At 38.7% G+C, this 21,723-nt stretch overlaps 1 protein-coding gene across 1 annotated transcript in view; it reads right to left on the reverse strand.

Moving 5' to 3' along the window:
• UBE2E2 (ubiquitin conjugating enzyme E2 E2) overlaps nucleotides 1-21,723 on the reverse strand; it is a 212,281-nt gene that overhangs the window by 9,190 nt on the left and 181,368 nt on the right. The window contains exon 5 of the mRNA XM_027451053.3: nucleotides 15,531-15,678. Coding sequence (XP_027306854.1) covers nucleotides 15,531-15,678 — 148 coding nt within the window. The remainder of the gene's footprint in view (nucleotides 1-15,530; nucleotides 15,679-21,723) is intronic.

Here is a 21,723-nt window from a genome sequence, read left to right on the forward strand (position 1 = left end):
ATATATGATATATATATATATATATATATATATATATATATATGTATGTATGTATATATATATACACACACACTTGCAAGCTATCTGGCTACTGTGGTAAATGTGTCTGCATAGACATGTCATAAAGAGACTGTACACCATGACTTGATTCTAAATTTTGAGCTCTGTGGAATTGTCAGAAACACATCTGACTTCTGTTAGTTCATATAGCGACTGGAGGAGTTGTTACACAAATATTAAGGCATATATGAGTTGTTTCCAATGTCCAAACTGATATCTGGAGGAAAATGTTACCTATCTTCAAAAATAAAATAGTTCTGCAAATCCAGTTTAGAAAACATCCATTTACTAAAACATTTTGGATATATGGAAGGAGAAATTCATCCCTCTCTCTAGACTTGCATTTGATTGCTGTCAGGCTACCTACCACAGATCTGTGTGAAATATGAGGCTGCCTCACAAAAAGATGTTTCAGAAATAAGGAGTATTATCTGGCCCAATTTTATTAACATGGCTCTTAAAGGAAAGCTCTGGCAGTGATTCATCTCTGTATCTTGCCAAGGGAAATCATTCTTGTCATTTTTTTTTTTTTCTGTCTGCAGTTTTTAGCAGGGTTTCTATAAACTTCAGGGACTGGCTGGGAGTTAGCTGAGGCAATCATGGATCAACGAAGCACAGTGTACCGATCTTGAAGAGTTGTCTTTAATTAAGGAAGAACATGCACCTATTAGAAGTGCTATCATGCTGGAACAATTAAAGTTCTGAAATAACACCCTTTACTTTGATGCTTGGATGCATTTCAAAATTAAAAGCATGGATACACTAGTGAAGTATCTGTTCACAACAATGAATTTGATTGAGAAACAGTCATTGTCATTAGTAAAAAAAATTACTAAAAAAGTTTTAGCAACTAAGAACCTGATATGGAAGACATTACATGGCACATGGCTTGATAAAAATTCAGCAAATACATTATAACAATATGCATTCACTTCATGGAAGATCACTGAGTAGATAATAAGGAAATTACTCAAAATGCTGTCAAACAACCAAAATGCTAAGATCCATACTGTAACTGGCACATATCCATAGGCTGATGACTATATATTCAGAAACAAAACAAAACAAAACAAAACAAAACAAAACAAAACAAAACCAGTCTTTGGACGTTTATTTTTGTCTCAAGATTTACTGAAGGAGAGAGAGGTATTCCATATGAATACCAGTGTGTTTAAAATTTATTTCTTTTAAAGAAAAAATAACATTTTTTTTCTGGATTTATCTCTTCTCACTTCCCACTAATTACCATCTCAGAGGAAAGCGGTGACCTGCTTTGTATACTGTCAGACATCCCATAACTACAGGCACCAAATGTAGATTTCTGGTGCCTGCAAGAAACCAGTTGGTCCAACAGGATCCATCTACTGTGTGGATTTTCAGGGGACAGGGAGAGGTGCAAATATTACTGTATAGGTACTGCATTGTCTGGTCTTTTGGTTGAATTTTGATGCTGAGAGGAAAATGAGTCCCAAAGGTATCTTCACTTTTAGGAGAAGGGTTTGAATGTGAGCAATACCAAAATCTTCAACTCTGACACATCGGGGTCATTTTAGGTCAGACACAGAAGTCATCTGAATCCTGCTCTTGAATCTATCCCTTTGTTCCTTTACTGCAATTAATCCAGGGAGTAACTAGAAAAGCCTGCACACATTATGAATGCTGCTTATTTTGGTTTAATCTGATTTTCTCTTTCTCGTCCTTTTAAATCTTGTTATTAATTCAACTCATTTAAATCCAAAACTGTTATTAGGAATCCCATACAGAATGTCAAAGGAATACAAGAGGCTTTTACTTACAAAGAGGAGGGTTGGTGAAGAATTTTAGTCCTATTAATACCAATAGGACTCTCTTTCCATAGTCCATGGCCTGAAATCCCTTGGGAAGTTGAACATCCCTTGGAACAGGAATAGGAACTTTGGTGTGCCTTGCATTAGTACACCTCTTACTGTTTTCCAGTAACTCAAAAATAGTCTGGCCTCTTCTTTTAACTATTTAAACTGAACTATTTAAGCTGCCTATTTTTTCCTTCTTCCCAGGGAACATGTGGAAGGAGGTTGCACCCCGAGGCAGTGGCAGGAAAATGCCTGGAAATGACCATGTGGTGCTTAGGGACATGGTTTAGTGGTAGACTTGGCTGTGTTGGGTTAATGGTTGGACTTATAGGTCTTCTCCAACCTAAATGATTCTATGTTCAGAGGTTTTGTAGCCATGGCCCAGATGGGTTTTTAATGGAGCAGACTTCTTAGGGCTTTTAAGGACTGCAGGCACAGGTCATTTGAGCCAGGTTGCTTGATGGCATGTTGAGACTGTACCTCATGCTTGCCATCTGTATCTGTGGTTCACGCTATCCTAGAGGAGGCATTCCAAATGTTATTGTGCTGTGAATATATAAAATACAGGTGCCTTTTCAGCAGAGTATGAGACAGGGGTCTGTGGAGTCAGTGACATGTGACACTTGACAGGTTTCTGACAGTCCAGAGTGGTGAACTTTGATCCCGTGGGTGCTGCAGAATATAGAGCAACAATGTCCTACCAAAAGATGCATCCAAGGAAGATGCTTGTATTAGTGCATAGTGGCTCAATAAAGCATGAAAAGTGGGGTACCAACCTGAATATTTACACAGGCTAGTTATAGCAGTACTTCTGGAGATACTGAGTACTCAGGTGACATGGAGTACTGCAGAACAGGAGCAGGGTGGTGCCAGCTCTGGCAATGAGGAATCAGCAGGTGAGTGTGAAAATAACCTCATTTTAGTAACCAAATGGACTATCCAATTCTAAATTAACTTCTGAACATGAATATAATTAAGCTTAATTAAGAACAAGTTCTAATAGGACTAGAAGGAAAAGCAGGTTAAACAAAATAATTAGCATTCATCATGCAGGCAGATTTGGCTCCCGGATTAGTTGCAATGAAGTTACATGGCAACCCTGAATGAAGATGGAATTTATGACATTTACAGTGATAATTTTATATTTAGTAACAGGTAAAATAACTTTCACTGGATATCCTATCTTTCCTGTGTGAGGGATCATACTGACTCCATTGTCATGCCTGGCTAAATGATAGTCAATTTGTCGAGGGATTTCAGGCATTGGCCTATAAAGTGCTAAGACTGATCTGTAGGAAAAAATGTACAAGGTAGAGATAAAAAGGACATGGAAGGTCATGAGGGCATTCCTTCTGCTAGTTTAATATTGTGTTTTAAAGTTATTTCTAGTTCTATGCCACTTTATCTAATCCGCATTATAAAAACCATGTGATGAGGATTTCAGCCCTTGAGAATTCTCCAAAATCTAATTCATCTTAAAGTTGCAAAATGCTCCGATCCATAGAAGGGCCTTTTTTTTTCTACACCTTGTGCTGATGGAACATTCTACAAACAATTTATTAATCAAAGTTCTATTTCTGTGTCCCATATGAACACAAAATCTTACATTACAGCCCATCTTTAGGTTTGCTATTTAAGTAACTGTCGCCTACTCCGATTAATGCACCTGAACTTAATATGCTATGAAAATAGGGATTCCGAAATACACACTGCATATAATTTGACTTATTTCTTGCCTTTGATGGATCTGCAAAACTGTGAAAAAAAACCCACAAAAAACTGTTTTCTCCTCCCCTGATGAATAATGTAGAAAATTAGCCATGCAAAATACAAAAAGACATATCTTGTAGTAGTGTAAATCATCTTTAAAGGTAGAATCTGAACAACTCAGGAATGCTAATTTCTGAAATCCTACTCAAGGAAGTGAGAGACTAAATGATTTAATAGCTAGCTTATTTACACCCAGGATTATAAATATTGTTTTAGTTTAGTCAGGACTGACTCTACATTCTTGTGAATCTGCTAAAGAGCCAAATTTAACAAGCTTCTTTTCAGTAACTTAGAAAATATGCAATGGTGTGATTTCTATGGTGAAACAAGAATAACTGTATCTTAAGAACAGGATGAAGTAGCCTTAAAATAGTTGTGCTAATTAGTGTCCTGAAGGTGGCTCATAGGCAGTTAGAAATATACGGTAATACATTTAAAATTCTGCCCTTGCCTTCATGTAAGAAAAGGTACATCGGGAAAACAAACAAGAAAACAAACAAAACACAAACAAAAACCAACACAATAAAATTGAACGAAGTCTATATGAAATATCTGGGGTAAGATATTGAGCAGAAGTGATGCCAATTTGTTCCAGCTGAGATTTCATCTATTTGTACTAACTGAAATAATGAATATTAGATAAAATTATTATGAGATTAGAGAGTTAAGCGTAGGGATACAGATAAAATATGATGTCTCACATTATTTACTTTCTAGTTTTAATTATTTTTCCCTTATATATATACAGTTCTATTAGTGAGAAAATATATCCATTAAGGAAACAAGAATAATTTTCATGAGTGGAAATAGAATTGTCTAAGCCAGTGTAATTGGGAATATGTCTGCATTGGCTAGACAAAATCTGCATGAAACAAAGAAAATACACATAATGAGGACTTTATATTTTATATATATGAAGTAACTGCTTTATCTAAACCCTTTACCTGGTAAAAAAAATTAACATTGATGACTTCTTTTGGTCTTGGTTTGCACAAAGATTTACTATGGGTATGCATTAAATGACCTGTCTTCTCTCTAAGGTAATACCATAAGAAATCTCCATTGGCATTATTTTAAGTTACATATGTTTATTGGCAGGAAAATATATTGTAAACTTCTGTATTTTTAGCATTTACCACTCATACATTTTTACAAGTACTTTTAATTTAATGATGGCTAAAGTCCATTTACATTTATTTATTGATACAGATGTACAAGCCTCTTTATTTATTCTGGATTTTATTCAATCTCTGATTTAATCAAATACCATTGATGGCTGGGCATTATTATATCTGAAGTTCAATTTTTCTCACATTGCTTTAAGTAGAAAAAAAAAACAAAACAAAACACAATAGGAGTAGGAAATTTATTGAAAAGGACAAGAAATAATTAGCAGCATTGTCAGACCTTTCACATTTAAGGAATGATTAAATCTAAGCTTATTTTGCTTAGGAAAAAAAAAAAAGACTAAAGAAAAAATGTGACAGGTACTTTTATAAAGAGATTATTAAAAAGAAATGGTCTTGCTGATCTTTTCCATAGTGAGAAAAGAACACAAACAAAAAACAAATCAACACATTTAGAGAAAGTTAAAAGGAAGTAGATGTTTCATACATGAAATAGTTGAACAAATACAAGAGTACAGTGTAGGAATACTAGGAGGAAATTTAGAAAAATTAAGAAAGGATTAGGAAGCATACTAGTCATGGCACCACCTAAGTTACCACTGCTAAGGCTTTTACTGCTCATGCTACATCACATAATCTGATCATTAGCTGAAGTTAGGAGGGAATTTCCTCTCAAATATTATGTATGAGTGAAGTGCTTTGAGGGAATTTTACACTTTTCAGTGAACCACTGAGCAATGAGCAGTTGCAGGCAACATACCCACTGAATGGCACATGACTGTTTTTCTGCTCGAGAATGGCTATACTCCTCCTTTTAACCATCATTCTTTGTAGAGTTACAGATACACCAGATTAAAAAAAGGATAGGCTAAGAGCATGTGTGACAGGTATTTGGAGCTATAGCTAATGACTTTAGACATCACAAAATCCAGATTGCACATTTTATTTTTAAAAACTAAGCTCTGCCATTTACATTCTATAGTACATAAAACCACCAATATTCTTATGCAGTTAACTCCAGTCACATTGCAGAGAAAAATATACTTAAACAGATTGCAGACTTCTGAAAGTGCATGTTTAAACTAAATATTTCTAAACAACCTTATTTCTGTAGTAGTGCTAATCTTTTTAATGATGTCTTGTGAGTTTTGAACAGTATAAATCTCAACACATGAAATGCCTCTATGCCCCTGAACAACGCTCTTCTACCCATAAGGTGTTGTCAGTACGTAACTGAAAAGAGCAAAGATTTAGGCCAACATAAACAGCAATCCTGATCCAAGCCTCCTCCCTCTGCATGCATAATTAGGAGATATTCCAAGACATATTTTCCTGAGAAATACTAAAAGGATGACAGTTCACAAATGTTTTTCCTGCTGTTATAATAATCCCCACAGTCATGGGTTCATGTTGTGGGGACTTGGTCCATTGATAGGAACAAAATCTCATAACATTTTTATCACCTCTTTATGGCCAAGCAAATTAATTCTCTTTTAATGCTTATCTATGCATAATTTTCATAATGTGCTGCTGCATTGCTTGCATTTATGTATGTTTAATTTCACTTTCATATGTTACGTCCACAGAGTTTAAAACATACAGGTGTGCATGTCTGCAAATACATAAAGACCAGATGTGCAACAAGTCTGTAGTTTCCTGACTGTACAGAGTCCCTAGAGGCACTTAAGATACCAATATCTCCCCTGGGAGTACTGAAAAAACTGCTGCTTGTGTGCCTGCATCTTTAGGTGCCTAAATTTCTCCAACATATTGGTGCTGTGTGTCCAGCTCATAAGGTAAGAAACTGTATGTGAATATAACCATAGAACAGCAATTAGTGCAGTGTACATACATGTAGTATATATACTATAGTATGGTAGAGACAGCACAGCACAATATCTTTTAAAAGGTATGGAAAGAGAAAGCAATGATAGACTAGAATTTGTAAATACCAGCTCCAGGACATATGATACAATCAGTCCACACATGGACAAATTACTTCAATAGATATTCAGCAGGTTCAATAGAAATGGCATGGGAATTTGAAGTATTTGAAGACAAATAGGTACTTACTGGCAAAAAGAGCCAGAAAGAGCCATGAGCTTTGCTCATATGAATGAAATAGATGCTGATGCATTTTTCCCAAGGCAATCCTGACTTGGACGTTGTCATTCTGCAGTCACAGAGAGCAGAACTAAAATGATCACTTTTGTGTTTCATTTTCTTTTCATGCTATGTTAGGACAACTTACTAGGGTGGCCTTTACGTGAAAGTCAGCCATGTGTACCCATCCACTCTGCTTATAATCCAGTAGTGCCAATATAGCAGAGACCACACTTGACCTTTGTGTTTGTTAAGGAAAAGCCTCAGGAGTGAGCTAAATCCATTTGGAGACATCCCAAGGTAGAGATTTTAAAAAGGACAGAAAGGTTACATCGCAACTTAGAATCACATAATAACATTACTCCATGAGGTGATTCCTAACTGTTCTAACTTTTGTTTGCCATCTCTTATTTGTTGCCATGTTTGAGTGACAAGGCATAGATTTTGTGCTGCTCAAGATACAAAAAGATCATTTTCCATTGTGCTGAAACAGCCGAGAAACCATCCCATTTCCTGACAGTATACAAACTCTGAAGAAAAGGGAAAAATAGCTCCAAGCTGAAGAATATAAATAATCTCAGACAACAGAGCAATTTCATTGTTTACACAACCCTCTGCTGCTTACAAACGGGATATATGGAAAAACGAGGTTATTTTGTTGTAAATCTGATAGTACTGTACTATGACAGTGCAACTGGTAGCCTGTGGGTGCCAGAGAAGAATCAAAGCACCAGTGGTTAGCCAGCCTAATAAAATTGACCAAATTAAATATTATTTTGCCAATTTCTAAGAATTTCATTCATTATTCAGAATATTCATCACACTTGACTGATGTACTCAAACATGTTTTGGATTATTGCAGAAGGAGTATTTATGATTTTCCTGTTTTCTGTATGTCTTGACAAAAATATTCTAAAAGAAAATGACTTTCCATTACAAAGAAGTGGAAAATATATTTGGGTACAGGGAAGACTAGAAATCCTTTTAATTACCTGAACACAGCTGTTAAGCTGCTAAACGGGAAGGAGGAAAAAATCAGATTTGATTCTGAAGTAAAGATTTTTGATAGTAGCAAAATGTGCAGATTATGCCTTTAAGGGAAAATATTACAGGAATGAGGAAAATGAGAAGTGGCTCATCCCTTAAACTTGCTGTCATGCAGAGTTTCTAAACTCACTTCACAACTTGGGGTGAGGGGAAAAGAAGGAATGATAATTGGAAAGCCTAAAAAATTGTAGAAGGAACATCTGACATGAACCGGCACTGACAGAAAGCAGCCTCTGCGATGGAGAAGCACCAGATGAGGACAAATATCATGTGTGCTTCCTCTTAGGTCTAAATGTATAGAAGAAGAGAAGAAAGAACAGACAACTCTGGCCTGCCGAGGGGCATGGACCTGTTCCTCATTACCCGGGGCTGGGTAGCTATTTTAGAGTTAGGACATGGAAGCCAAACAGCAGAGTTGCGACCACAAGTCAGCCAAATCCTCACTTGGAGCCAAACACTCCAGCATGGAACAGATTTTGTTTTTACAGCTATGTTACATTTTCCTTTATTAAGCTGCCTTAGATTTATTTTTAAACCTTTTTTTTTTCTTCTTTTTTTGGACAGGCTAGTGCTTTCAGGTCTCTCAGTAATTCTGGAAATAGATCTTTTTATTGATACAGTGGATACCTATTAGCCTGTTAAAATGCATGGTGGTATGGCTGGAGCTTATCAGCTGAGAAAACAGCTGTTCCTGTGTTCTTGTGGAATCTAAAGCACTGACAGATGCTCACTTTATAAGTGGCCACAGTGGTTTTGGATGTTACTGCCCCTGTACCAGGGGTGATCACCCTAAAGCAGCATCAGAAGGGAACATGTCCAGGGGCATCAAGTCGAAGGCTGGCAGCTGAGCCCAACGTCTCAGCGGATGGGTTTTCCTGAGAGGGTTCACATGAACCCACTTCTCCGTGCTGAAGGTGGGACAAGGCCCAGTTCACGGGTGCTGCGGGTGGCAGTGACGGACCTCCTCAACCAGCTGATCCACATGGGCCAGTGCCAACACACCCCCATATACTACTAGGTAGTGAGGAAGGAATTGTTACAATCACTTAGGTGAGGCTTGGTTTTCCCAAACCCTACCACAAATTCAGAACGTAGGCTCCCAGAACTACCTAGAAGCAACTTTGTCTGCAGGCACCGGGCCCGGTGCTAGGCACGCAGCCATGTATCATGGCTAGAGCCCTCCCAGCAGTGAGCTCTGGGGCGGCTGCTGATGGTAAGCCTGCCAAGGGATGGTGCCGTGGCACCGCAGCACGACGCCAGGCTCCTTCTCAAAGAGCACGCTGCTGGCTGAGAGGGAGGAATGGCTGGGAAATCAGGACAGTACGCTAAAACGAGTCTTCCCTTTACACCTCGTCTGACTTAACTCTCCCCACCTACTAGGGTTTTGCAAAGCTCCTGGAGACAGCAGCAATTCCAGCAGCTTTGTAGCAGGGCAAATACCACTCAGGCTTTTAGGGCTTTTATTGCTTATGTTGAAAAGTCACTTTCCAAAGTGCTGTTTCTGATCCCATTGAGGATCAAAGATATACATTAAATTACACTATTGAATCCTTTTCTGCAAAGGATGACAGAGCTGGGATTTTATACTCCCAGCAGTAAGAGCATAGAGACTTGCAAACCTTTAAGAAAGCAACAATGAATAAAAATATGAAGAAAAAATATTGTAATAACTGTATCCCATCTCTTAATTCCAGCACCTTCATGCAGGTGGAGGTAAGGGTACCAGTATTTTTTTTGGCAGAAAACACTTAGGCAAACCTAAATCACGCCAAACCATGCGAATAACTTGTAATAGCAACAGAAGAGCAATGATAATATGTTATCAGTAACTGCCAACTATATCAACTCTGTGGTGAAAAAAATGAAGTTTCTGGGAAAGATAAAGGCAAACCATGAGGATGACTAATATAAAGAAAGCTTGAAAGCATGTCTCATGTCCCTTAGTGAGATGACTAAAATCCCTATAACCTTAGGATGTCATTTGACTTTGTTTATCTGTACCTAGATAAATGCAAGTCATTAAAATGCACAGCCATGTTACTTAGTGTGGGTTAACAAAGTATGAAACCACCTAGTAAAGTCATGATTCATGGCAGTACTTGTAAAAACCAGCATGCATACTTCTAACTGAGGTATTTTATTTGAGTGCCACACATGCATCACAAAGTTTTTTAACATAAACAGTCTACTTTTCAGATATGCTGAGCAACTGAACTCCTATAAAAATTGATGGGACTCACATCAAAGTAATGCAGTGATATCCATCCAGCTCATTTACTTTTATGCATGCTCTCACTGCTAAGGACACGCACATGTTTCCATCTGAAACTATGTTCACAGCAAACTTTAAATATATGACTGAACAAACTGCTTCACACTTTCTGTGGTGCTTAAAGGATAACAAGAGATAAGCAGCTTTACACTGCTAATATAATATGCCACTGCAGGATCTAAAAGCAGAGTCACAACAACTAACCTGGCTAGTGTTGATCCAGGTTAAGCAGTTACTGCTGTCACTTGTTTGCTCATTTTCTTTGCCAGAGGTCAATGCAGTATTCTTATAAAAGCTTTATTTTCCTTCCTCCCTTCCTTCCTTCCTTCCTTCCTTCCTTCCTCCCTCCCTCCCTCCCTCCCTCCCTCCCTTCCTTTTTTCCTCTCCCCTTTCCCCTTCCCCTTCCCCTTCCCCTCCCTCTCCCTCTCCCCTTTCCCCTTCCTTTCCCCTTCCCCTTCCCCTTCCCCTTCCCCTTCCCCTTCCCCTTCCCCTTCCCCTTCCCCTTCCCCTTCCCCTTCCCCTTCCCCTTCCCCTTCCCCTTCCCCTTCCCCTTCCCCTTCCCCTTCCCCTTCCCCTTCCCCTTTCTGAATCACTTAATTGAATTGGGTTAGAAAGCAGACAAATGGTGTAAATGACAGGGCTAAGGAAGAATCAGCCTTTGGCAGGGCTGCGAGTGAGACAGGAACGTCCAACTGGGATCAGTAAATTTTTCAGTCCGGATGGTGGTGACCACCAGCAGGTTAGCCTGTCTAGCCGTGCCTCATGCACTGATGAACTCCCCACAAATCAGCCATGTTCAGGAAGGATGACTTCAGCCTGATGCAGGGGCAGAAGAGGGCAACAAGGGTGATAAGGGGAATGGAAAGGTTGTCTTATGGGTGGAAGTGAATATACACAGGCCTGGTTAGTGTGCAGCAAATAAAGACAAGAGGAAAGAGGGTGGATCTTCATTAATACACCATGAATGAAAAACAGCAAGAGAAAATAGTAATTTAAGCTATAGGATAAAAGTTGCTGAAAAACAAGTTAGTATAAAATTCCCATGCATCGGTTTAGGCTAGAAATTTGGCAGAGGTTTCTAAAGAGTGAAGAAAGTGAAGCTCATACAGCCTCTCAGTAGTTAGTTGTGCTTCAGTAGCCAGCCAAGTGTTCAGTGGAACCAGACACACTTTGGGGAAAAAAAACGCCATGGCTGCATACAGCCTCAGGCCATCCCTTCCCACCCTCCGTCCTGCAGCACCGCACAAATTCCCATCTGGAAGGTGGTGCCCGTCAGTGCCCAAATGAGATCATGGGGCACAGTCTGTCCCTCAGGGACCAGGGGCAGCAGCAAGAAGACCAAGGCATCAGGTCCAGTTTTCCTGGTAGGGAATGCCAGTGGAGCAATCAAGGGATAGAGATCTTACTGTCTGTAGAACTGTTGTGTGGAAAAAATGGTACTTAACTACAGGTAAACAATGATAAAAAAAGTGAGGGAGATTTAGCAGGTTTTGCTTTAATGTCCTAATCAAGGCTTAGCTATGTGTTATTAAGCAGACATGGCTTGACGTTAGACTGTTCAGACATCAGGGACAACCACGAAAGCAAAGTTCAGATTTTGCATGTGTGAAAAAGGAGGCCATGTGAAGGAAAAAGTTCCAGGGCAGTCTCGTCAGTGTTTCAGTTCATTTCTTCTGAAGCAAATGAGAATTTTCCATAAGACTTGAGAACCTTTGGCAGGGTTGAGATGGGAATGACCAACAGAGAGCAGTAAACATTTTAACCCAGCTCATCATCATCAGCTGTCTAAATATAAAAATAATTAATTTCTTTCAATCTCTGTAAAAATACAAAACCTCAGGGGCCATCCACACTTGAAAGCTATTTTGGATTAAGGTAGTATGGGAATTTATACTCCCAGGGCTACATTTCCCATACTTAATGTACAGTTGACTTTTACTCCATGTAAGACAGTTTTTCCTCACAATATATTTTCAAAAGAGGGAGTGTCCACACATGGAGTTACTTTGGAATAACTAACATGTAGGCAAGCCCTAGCAGCTAACACTGGAAGTAAATACATTCATCACTCGAGCACACAGCCTACGAGCACTTACTCACACACACAGTTTTATGTAGATGAATGCATCTACCAGGTTTTGTAGGGTTGCTCATGCACATGCCAAAATGTTTACAGGACTGGGGCCCTGCTTTGAAGAAGAGATATGTGCTGTGTCCCAGAGTACCACCTTAAAGAGAAGCAGTAATCCCCAGACTGAATGCTAGTGCATCCCATCATTTCTCCCATCTCTCTGATACCATTCCAGTTGGCTCTCCTGCGCTGACAGATAATTCACACATGTTCACTTACACACAAATACTACGGCACCCTTTCCCCCCGCAAAAAAAAGTCAGCCAGCTGTTACAAAATTCAGACATTTCATTAACACAGTTTACCGTCTGATGCTGCCAAGCAAAATAGAGACAATTAATAACAATCAGGACTGAAGGGTCTGAGACAGCTTATGAGTAAAGGATTGTATGAGTTGTTTAAAATGGACAAACTAGCTCCTGCTTTGAGTGATATGGAACAAAGGGTGGTGATGTATAACCAGGGAGGAAAGAGACTCTCTCCGTGTCTTTTGTAGATGGCTGTGTGAATGACAGAAGCGGCAGGAGCAAATACCTCTTTTCATTTGCTCAGCCTGCTGGAGAAGAATAGCAGTGCTTGCCAACGAAGCTGCAGCTGTGCTCTGGCTCAGTTTAATCACTGTGTATGACTGAGGGTTAATTAGCTGCCATTCTTACTGCTATTTGTTGTTCTAATGAAGATTTGCATAAATGTAAGGCTGGGGGTAACTGATACTTGATTCTTCCCTTCAGAGGGGCTGGGGGTGGAAAACTCACCCATCCCAAGTGTTTATGTTTGTGGGAGATTCAGTGTTGCCTTTCCATTTGACCTGATCTACTTCTGTCTGATGAATAGTGAACAAAGAGTTCAAAGTTGCTTATCAAATCGAGATCCCTGTTGGGTTGCTGCCTTTAAAAAGGAGCCAACTAGTTTGATGAAGAGATGACTCGGGGATTAGAAAATTACTTCCAGCTGACAGAGAGCAAAATGCATACATACACACACACACACACATATATATATAAAATAATACATATAAGTATATGATATATATCTCAGTGATATATATAGATACATATCCCTATCTTTCTCTCTCTCTCTCTCTCTCTCTCTCTCTCTATCTATCTATCTATCTATCTATCAATCATATTCAATCTGGATGGCAAGGAACATCTATTCCAATGATTTGTTAATGATAAAATTTCATCTGAAATGAACGGGACAAGCAGTACAACCAGAACAGGCTTTAGCATGTTAGGCAATACACTGAAAGGTAAGAAGCCTTGTGTTGTAGATCACTAAAATTCAAAGTTCACTTTTTAATAAAAACAACATCTAACACAGGGCAAGTCATCTCAAAGGAAGGCAAAAATGACTCAGCAGTTCACAGCTACCACCATCAGCTCCTCATATGAGGGGAACTCACAATACAAGTAAAGAAATTACAGTCATTCCTCAAAAAACATAGCAAAATTTTAACAGGGCACAGTAACAAAATCCACAACCACTTTGCATTTAAAGAGAATGTTTAAATTGAAAATGAAATGTCATAAAATTGTTTGACTTACTACAGTCATGACTGCTTATAGCTACTAACTGAAAGAAACTGAAGAGTAACTTCCCATTTTTAGTACATGTTGCATATGATAGTATCATATGGGTAACAGTTTTCAGTGTTCCTCTGACCTACTTGCTCACTGTTGTGCCAACAACATCTGTAAACTAGTCTAAGGAGAGGAAAAAGACTGAGAGGGCAGAGATAGTAAATTTCCCAACTTCAAATCATTGCTTGAAATGGTATGTATGCTGCCTGTATGCCTGCCTATAAAGAAAGGCAAGCACAACTGAGTGCACATCTACTTCCAGTTCCTCACTCCCCGACACAGGTCTGCTGTTAAATCCTGAAATGGACGTATTTGCTGATAGACAGCTACTGATTTTACAGCGGTGTCTCTGAAGCTCTTTACCTGGACCCTAACACAGCTGAGCAAACATCCATTTGCTTTTCTTTAAGCTTATGTCACCAATCCACCTGCTTTTGTACAGGCACCTCTGCATCGGTTGGAGTGGCACTGCAAGAAGTCAATCTTCCCGAGAGGTAAACAGAGAGCACCCAGCACTCCTGAAATGAACGTGCTTGGAATGAGACTGCAGGGATCCTCTACAGCTCCAGCTCTCAGCTGGGGGAACGCAGCAGTTTCTAATGCTACAAGCAGTAACAAACCCACATGAAAAAAAAGCGCAGCCAATTGCAACTGAAAGTCCACTTTCACCTTATCTGGAGCTTTGAAATAACTCAGTCTCCTGTTACAGCCTTTGACTTGGCACCTGACTGCACAGGAATCTCACATTCTGGCCTTTGAAAAGCATTTTTTTTTTTTAGCCTTTTGGTTGGGGAGAAAAGTTTAGAAACAGGAAACCTAAAGTTTTAAAACCTAGATGGCAAATTAATAATAATAAAACAAAACTAAGTCTATAATAAAAACCAAACCAAACCAAAACCACAAGAACACTCAAGATATGCAAACAGATTGCTTAGTTTTTCTTTAAATGATTCTTTAGTAATTTCTATATATTACAATTTTCCATGGCTACAGTCAGAACCATTCATTGGCAAACAGGGTAAGAGAAAGTGCAAATTACAGATCTATTGGTCAACTGCAGAAAACAAATCTAAAAGAGCTGAGGGAAGAGGTTAAGTGCTATGCTACTTAATATGAATGACAGCTTGCTTTGAATACTCATACTGGCTGTCCAGGATATTGAATAAACTTCATTTAAATTAATTTTCATTATTTGTAGAGTCTGTGTTAGACATCTATCATCGTCAGTACTATTAATATTCTTTTCAGAGAACATGTTATCAGCATATTTAAATGAAAGCTTTCCTTTTCAATATTTATTAACACATTAATATTTCTTGGTACTAATATCCTGCTTGTAATATCCAAATTAGTGCCTACTATAAGGTATTTTCCACTGATTAAACTTCAGAATTAACAGATTTTTATTTTCAACTACTAAAAATGCACGAGATCCTAAAACTGCGTTTTCTTTCTTTACTATGCCTCAATTTAAATGAATTTAATACTTATTTTTTTGTCTCTTTTTTTAGTACATAGCAATACAACAGCGCACCAACCATATCCCAGTAGTTGACAGAATACGAATCATGACTGAAGACAAATGTGAAAGTTAATTTGTCTTACCTGGGTTGCAGTCTGTGAGGAGGGAGCAGATGGAGAGGAGAACTTTAGAAATGGTTAATGCTGGACTCCAGTTGTCTTTTAAAATGTCCAGGCAGATGACGCCTTGGCTGTTAATGTTACAGTGATAGATCCTTGTCCGAAACGTTACCTAGAAAATATAGTGTGTCTAAGTGTACAAGCCAATAATTACATGATTATTAAGCAATAAAAAAAAATAAAAAAAATACACAAAAGACCATTTTGCTTTCCTGGTTGAACTTACACTATTCTGCCAGTTAAAGATTGAGCAAAATAGGGATATTCCTTACAAAATAAAAGTCTGTCTTTTCCAATTGTGGCCAGCAATGGAACCGCTTTCTGCAATGTAAGAATGGGACAAGTTTCCAAGTTTCACTAGCTTCCTCTTGCCTTGGTCCCACTGATCTCATTATTCTTGCATGGGAACAAAAAGCCTATTCTTCATTTCCAAATTTAAGTCACAGTTGAATTGGTATAATTGCTTACAAATACCTCTGTGTTTGTGTGTGTGTTTTATTTTTAGCGGGGGGATGCAGGGGTAGCCTCTGTGAGCAGAGTCCAGCGGCTCTGATGTCAGATCAGAGCCCCAGCCAGCTCCAAAGGGGACCCGCTGCTGGCCAGAGCCAAGCCATGAGCAATGCTGGCTGGGCATCGCCCATGGGAGAGCAGACTGAAGGAAGAAAGAGAAGGCTCCCCTCAAGCAGTCCCCACTCCCTGTTCCCCTGTGCTGCTTGGGGGGAAGACATAGAAGAGGGTGGATGGGGGAAGGTGTTTTTATCTTGCTTTTAGTTTCTCACTGATCTAGTCTGTTAGAAATAGGCAATAAATTATATTAATCTTCCTATGCTGAGTCTGTTTTGCCTGTGCCTATAGCAGGTGAGTAGTCTCCTTGTCTTTATCTCAACCCTTGAGCCCTTTCCATCATATTTTCTCCCCCTCTTCCTCTGAGGAGGAGTGGTTGTGGTAGAGTTAATTGCCCATCAGGGTGAAAACAACACAGTACCTATTTTGTATTCCCTCCCAGGTATCCTGTATCTATCGCATTGAGGAGGAGATAATTTCTTTTAGTCTAGAATGATGTGCTTCTGCATACAGACTTTTTATTTTAAAACAATTTCAGCTATTAAAGTCCTCTGTGTAGTTCAGAATAAGTACTGAGGCTACTTGATAGGAAGGGACAATACAACCATTCCCTTGGGATCTCCATCAAAAATTAATTTCTCCCTCATTTCTACACAAATGACAAGTTAAACTAGATAGGTTTAATGACATGTTCATAACATCTAAAATTAAGATGTATCATTTTGGTGGTCTACCTCATCAGCCAATAGACAGGCAAGAGGGAGAATGAGACAATACCAGGCAAAGCACACCTCTAATCTCAGAAACCTGTATTCTTCACCAGAATTCACTAGTGCTATTAACTGGGAGTACTTATGAACCTATCACTACTCTACCATGCAGACAAACCTGCGTCTGAATAGAACTGGAAGCTGATGGCAGGCCTGTCCCTGTTCTGGCTTAATTCAATACCAGAATTCCCAGTGATTTCAGGACTAAGATTGGGGCACTCACCAAGAGGCAGAACAGAGGACACAAGTGAAATAACATGGTGCCTATTCTACCTCTATTAAGAAAAAAAGCACTATCTAACATGGAGCAATTCTGTCCCTTTTGATTAAGTCAAGATGCTTTGACAAAATAATGGAAAGAAAAGGTAGTAGAATTCTGATATTACAGTGCTACATTCAAGAAGAAATACTTATTCTTGTAAGTATTTTTCCACATAAATCTGGGAAAGCATTCCTGGAGTGCAGTGTCATGGACCAGTGAGTTATGTGACAAAGATCCCAACAAAGAAAGCTTACCAGGTTTTACATGCAGCTATGTCTAAAGGTATTGCCAACTGATAGGCAAACTGAATAGTTTGCCGCTCTGTACTCTACATATTCATAACTTCTTTCTTTTTTTCCCCTAATGTCATGGTTTCACTTATTCTTTTCCAGCCTAAGTGCTTCACTTCCAATACCTTTATGAGAATTTTAAATATTTCTGGCACAATGGGCTCAATTCATCCAAACACTATAGCCAGACAATCTTTTTTTTTTTTTTTTCTCCCATAAGAACTCCAAGCACATTCAGCATTTGGAGTGAAAAGTCTTCTGTCAGATCAAGAAAGCAGTGTTCAGTGATAAAATTAAATGTTCATCTTCAAAAACAGAAATAACTGTGAATAAGGAAGGTTACAAATCCACCAAGTGGCAAACTGCCTTACACTGTGTTAAAAGTGTCCACAAAAGGAGCTGGTGTGGAGGAGCATCCTGTAAATAGTAGGTCAGTGTTCATTAGGTCCCCAGACAGATTAAGGCACTATTAATACCTGATATAACACTGAATCAGGGAATATTTCACAGCAGGCTGTCCCAAGACTCAGGCAAACACTTCAGCATTGGCTTAATTGTAAGTATCATGTTCTTACTTCTTAGTCTATAGTTGGAATAAAATTTTTGCTTAATTATTTTTCCTGAAAAAACATACTTTCCTAAGCTTCCATGAATAAAAATTTGAGGACTTTATTCAGCAATATCTGAGTAAAGTTTGCATGGATTAAATTATACCTTCCAATTTATTTTAATACGGGGGTCAGTCTAAGCTTGTAGCCTACTTAATGACATCAATGTGAGCCTGTATCTTAATGTGTAACTTTTGTTGTCAGCTTAGAGGACAGACATATTGCCACATATTCCCTTTGAAGCATCCAAGAAGGGACACTGGGAATTTGGCAGGACTTGGAGAGCCACTGGAATGAATGGAGGTAGTTCATGTCTTATATAAACTGTTCAACACTCCATTGTCATCTTAGGCTATTAGTGGATAAATGTAGGTGGGATTACATCTGTTTGTAGTTGCAAGGCTATTTTTTGCAAATACTTAGAACTGAACTGTAGGTTTTTTCACTACGAGTATATCTTAAACCATGACTTTGAGGAGGGCACCCAGTCACAAGATAAGGATCACTTCTTATCATTGACAGGTATGTCACCCACTTGCCAAACATGCCAGCACACTTGACAATGTCTGTACAAATACTCTGAGACATTTTAACCACAAAAAAAAAATTGAAGTTTTCAGAATTTCAGAACAAGCTGCATGAATGACACACCGGGAACTGTGGATGGGTAGTGGGAGGTGACGTTGCCCCTAGATGCTGCAGAGCTTGCAATGGCTGGCAGTGGCACGCGCCACCCAGGCCTCCTCAGTCAGGGTGAAGAGACAAACACAGAAAAGATAAACACAAGTGGTAGAGCTAGGACTGGCCCACTGATATCCTGTGGCAAACTGGGAAATGCCCGCCCTCTCCCCATTTTGCGGAGAGTTGGTGGTTTTGATGGAGTTGGCATGTGAGGAAGCAGGTGGCTCCCCACTCTGACTCCTCAGCAACTGGGGCAGCTCAGAGGAAAACAATTACCTTCATTTACCTTGAAACCTCTGGCCTGGGGATAATTACACATCCCCCAGATCTGTTCAATTTCATAGTGAAATTGTAATAAGCTTAGGAGCTATTGTTAAAAGGGACAAGGTGAGAAGCCCCATACTATTTTCATATGCCAGAGAAATCTAAATAACACGCAGGACAGCTGGGATGACATATTGCTTTCCTCATCCAGGTATTGCCTCAAATTGCATCTAATGTGGGAAATGCTGACATGGACGCTGTGTTTGCCATATGCACATTTTAAAGTTATGCAGGGTCATCTCTGTTATGTATGTAGAGAGAAGTCAAGTGATAACACTGTTCCAGGGGAACACTGTTTTCTTTAATATGGTCATATTTTAACCTTTGATGCCACTTAAATGGTTCCTATAAATGATGCACTCTAATTCCATTTATCCCCTAATGAAAACACCTAAACAATCCCATTCAGAAGCTCAAGGGAGTGTGTGGGTGTATGGTAGGAGTTATCCTCAGACAATTGAATGGTAGAGGAGTAATTTATCTATTTTTTTTTTCTTGAAAGATAAGTGCCCTCTATGGATTTACTCTCTTTGATTCTGCAGTTTTCAGAGAATATCTCAGTTTTGTTGAATAAAAGTGCAGGTCAGAGAAATGTGAATTGCAGGAAAAATATGGAAAAATAGGACTATTTTCTGAAAACTGTAGAAGTATTATAAAGAAGCTTTTGAAAGGTAATGATAAAGAATTTATATTCATATTTGTAAATAAATAATAACAAACTCATCTATTTACCTACTGCTGAATGCTAAACCCTTCTGAGTATTGTAAAACAGAATTAAACAAATTAAAAAAAAAAAAAAAACAAACAACTTTATATAGTCTCTAAGAAGAAAATGAGGTTATGTATTTAAAAGGGGGAGAGAAAATGATTACAGAGAAAAGAAGTACATTTAAAGCTTTTCATTGAGTAAGTTTTAGGGCAGAAAAAAAAAGACTGTTTACAAAACTGAGGAAGGGCAAAGTAAAATGATTTCAGTTGAGAGACTGGAGGCAACTGATTGGAGACAAGACAAATCACTCCTGTATGTCAGGGTGATTTTGAACACCAGTTTTGCAGCAAGGTTTAGTCTTAAAATCACTCACTATCTCTGTTTTGCATGTAACAGTCATATGTTAGGTGTAAACCCAAGAAGCCACTGTGTCATTGGCAGTCGTGTGGGTGAGTGGCTTAAACTTCAGTGAGAGACAGGCATGTAAAGGCACTGCTTTAGATCTGAAAGGGCTGGTCCTACAAACACAACCCATGCACTTTCAGACTCCACTGAATTCAGTCATAATTCTTAAAAAATATGTCTAGAAGAAGAAATGACTCTGGTTTTGCACACTAACATGCAAGAGGGTAATAGCATGTACTGAGGAACTGCATTCTTCATCTTGTTTGGGTTCAAGCCCCCATCCCCTTTTCTTCATTGCTCCTACTGAAGCTGGGCAGTTGTGCAGGGAGAGATGAAAGATTCAGAGTCTACAGGAGAATAAACAAAATTTTGCTCAGCCAACACTGGAAGCAGGATTGAGATCCCAGGGCTCTCATTCCTGCAGTTTTGCAAAATTTCCTTTCAAGCTCTTTCATTTCTTACAAGGGCACAATCCTGCAGTCATTCCTGAGATGAAACTTCTGTCTTTCTCTAATATTCCCCAGGAGTTCTGTTTTAATAAAACTACAGTGGCACTACCTGAAGTGGAAGAAGTTGTACTGCATACATAAAAGGTTATATATATATTAAAAAATATGATGCCCTTTATGATGATGTTCATGGAGCTCAGGAGGGAGCAAGTAGTTCCCATCTCAGTTTTTCAGACTTTATGAGCAATAGATTTGTCTCCTCAAATAGAAAGAATAATAAAAACAAGACCAGGCCTTCGCTCTTTAGTAATATTAGAGCAATACTGTAAAACAATCTAAGTGAATATTATCTATACCTGTGAGTGACACAATGTCCATGTTAACCTTTATGTTAATTATCATCCCTAAATTTCTTACGGAGTGCACTTCATTTTAGCTATATCCAGTGCTGAGGCTGAATTTCTACAACAAGATGATCCATCTTTGTTTTGCAACTACAGATTTGTAGCATGTACCTGAGCAATTGTTGAAATACTTAATGGATTATCACATAAAGTGCATAATAAATGACAGAGCACATGATGATCACTGTTAAAGAGCACGGTTTAAATATATGCCAATATATGCCACTTCAGGCAGTTCCTACAAACCTTCAGTTGGTAATAGCTACAGTTTCTTACTTCAAAGGAAAATATATGTCATCTACATTAGCAGGAAATAATAACTTACAGTTACTTTTGTTTGACCTACAGAAGAGTCTGATATGCAAACTACTCTGTGGTTTCTGTAACAAAATGCACCACGTGAGACATAACTAGCCAGAAGTGATCATGATTTAAAAGGCATGTAATAGCATTCATATGAGTTAACCTTTAACACTGCTGAAAATGAAACGGTATGCAATGTGAGTAATTATTCATTATATCCACGGTAATTATGAAGCTGAGTAACTACTCACACTGTCTCACTGAATTGACTGTTGCAGGAAAAAAAATATACATTTGAATAAACACAGCAACACTAAATGTGTACTTTTTACTGGAATGTAGCCAGTTTGCACACAGATCTAACAGCAGAAAAAGTAAAGAGGAATT

Source organism: Anas platyrhynchos, chromosome 2 (genome assembly GCF_047663525.1).
Source record: "Anas platyrhynchos isolate ZD024472 breed Pekin duck chromosome 2, IASCAAS_PekinDuck_T2T, whole genome shotgun sequence".
Lineage (NCBI taxonomy): Eukaryota > Metazoa > Chordata > Aves > Anseriformes > Anatidae > Anas > Anas platyrhynchos.